This window comes from Zalophus californianus, chromosome 5 (genome assembly GCF_009762305.2).
Source record: "Zalophus californianus isolate mZalCal1 chromosome 5, mZalCal1.pri.v2, whole genome shotgun sequence".
Classification (NCBI taxonomy): Eukaryota; Metazoa; Chordata; class Mammalia; order Carnivora; family Otariidae; genus Zalophus; species Zalophus californianus.
This window is the reverse complement of record NC_045599.1, coordinates 9,696,037-9,697,806: the sequence shown is the minus strand read 5'-3', so window position 1 is coordinate 9,697,806 and position 1,770 is coordinate 9,696,037. Positions and strand designations below refer to the sequence as shown.

At 46.2% G+C, this 1,770-nt stretch overlaps 1 protein-coding gene across 1 annotated transcript; it reads left to right on the top strand.

Annotated features, from left to right (window-relative positions):
* Positions 1 to 393: 393 nt before the first annotated feature.
* On the top strand, positions 394 to 862 carry LOC113929407 (60S ribosomal protein L38-like). The gene has a single exon (XM_035727745.1). It carries the CDS (start codon positions 455 to 457, stop codon positions 665 to 667), a length of 213 nt encoding a protein of 70 aa, XP_035583638.1. The 5' UTR covers positions 394 to 454; the 3' UTR covers positions 668 to 862.
* The last annotated feature ends 908 nt before the right edge of the window (positions 863 to 1,770 follow it).

Here is a 1,770-nt window from a genome sequence, read left to right as displayed (position 1 = left end):
AGCTGTTTCAGATTCAGGGGCACCTGGGTGGCTCAGTCAGTTGAAGGGTTGCCTTCATGATGCCAGGGTCCTGGAATCGAGTCCCATGTCAGGGTTGCTGCTCAGCAGGGAGTCTGCTTCTCTCTCTCCCTCTGCCTCTCTGCCTCTGCTCATGCTCTCTCTCTCTCTCATGCTCTCCCTCTCGCAAATAAATAAATAAAATCTTAAAAAAAAACCCTGTTTCTGATTGAGGCTCTACCCTCTGTGATATTCGAATCTAGTGTAAAACAAAAATGAGATCAAATGGCACATAGAAGTCCCATGTGAGTAATACCAATAAAGAATTTAAAACACCCAGCAGATTAAGAAAACATTATTATTATTTTTTTTTTTTTTTAAAAACTTGATTCCTGTCCGTCCTCTTTTCTTGCTGCTCGCTGTGCCGGCCGCGCGCTCCCGTGCGCCCCCCGTAGCCATGCCTCGCAAAATCGAGGAAATCAAGGACTTTTTGCTCACGGCCAGGCGAAAGGACGCCAAATCCGTCAAGATCAAGAAAAATAAGGATAATGTGAAGTTTAAAGTTCGGTGCAGCAGATACCTTTACACCTTGGTCATCATAGACAAGGAGAAGGCAGAGAAGCTGAAGCAGTCCTTGCCCCCAGGTTTGGCAGTGAAGGAGCTGAAGTGAACCTGGCCCACTGATTTGAACTGTATTAAAGTTTTAAAAATTCGTAAAATGTCCTTTGTCTTTGAGGGTGGGAAGGGAAATACTACTTGGTCGTGCCTTCTGGTGGGAACAGGATGGGGGTCCTGGTTGCTACTTACTTGCATCCCTGATCTTTGGCTGTGATCTCAATGGACAAATAAAACCATCCTTTGTTTAAAAAAAAAAAAAAAAAAAAAAAAAAACTTGATTCCGGCGCCTGGGTGGCTCAGTTGGTTAAGCGACTGCCTTCGGCTCAGGTCATGATCCTGGAGTCCCGGGATCAAGTCCCACATCAGGCTCCCTGCTCAGTGAGGAACCTGCTTCTCCCTCTGGCCCTCCCCCCTCTCATGTGCTCTCTCTCTCTCTCTCTCTCTCATTCTCACTCTCTCAAAATAAATAAATAAATCTTTAAAAAAAACATTAAAAAATAAAAAAAAAACTTGATTCCGGTTGAAGGAATGAAGAAAGCATAGGTTCATCGGTGGTACTCTACCCCTCCAGGCCAGAAATTCCCCCAAAGTCAAGTTTTCTTAAATGTGTAGAAAGGAGGAAGAAGGAAACGTCAGAGGAAGAACAGGAGCCTCAAATCCTTATACCCCCAATTCATACCATCAGCACAAAAGAAGGGCGCTCTAAACTTTGGAAGCCATAAGGCATCCTCACCACCCCACATGTCCCGCGACCATCTTCTAGAACAAGCAGGTGCTTTGCAAAGAGAGGAGCTTGCTGGGCTGTTTCAGCAACTGCTCGCATTGGGCCCTAAAATCACCATGGTCAATTTCTTGGGTCTCATGGGAAATAAATAAAATGCCACACAGAGCTTGTAAAATTCTGCAAGATCCGATTCAATACCACCAACCTGCTGGCAACCGTCCACCCTGCTGGGACCTCAAACAACCTGCCGGCAAAACTCAGCCTTGACTCCTCCATGGTCCAGATGTGCCCCCGCCAGACATGGCCTTAAACCTCTCAGCTTTCCTGCCTACAGAGCGAACGGCAGCAGAGCCCAGACAGTCTCTAAAATCCATCTCGTCCTAGATTTTAGGAGACTAGGAGGTTTTCTGGTAGCCAATTATCTTCCCCTC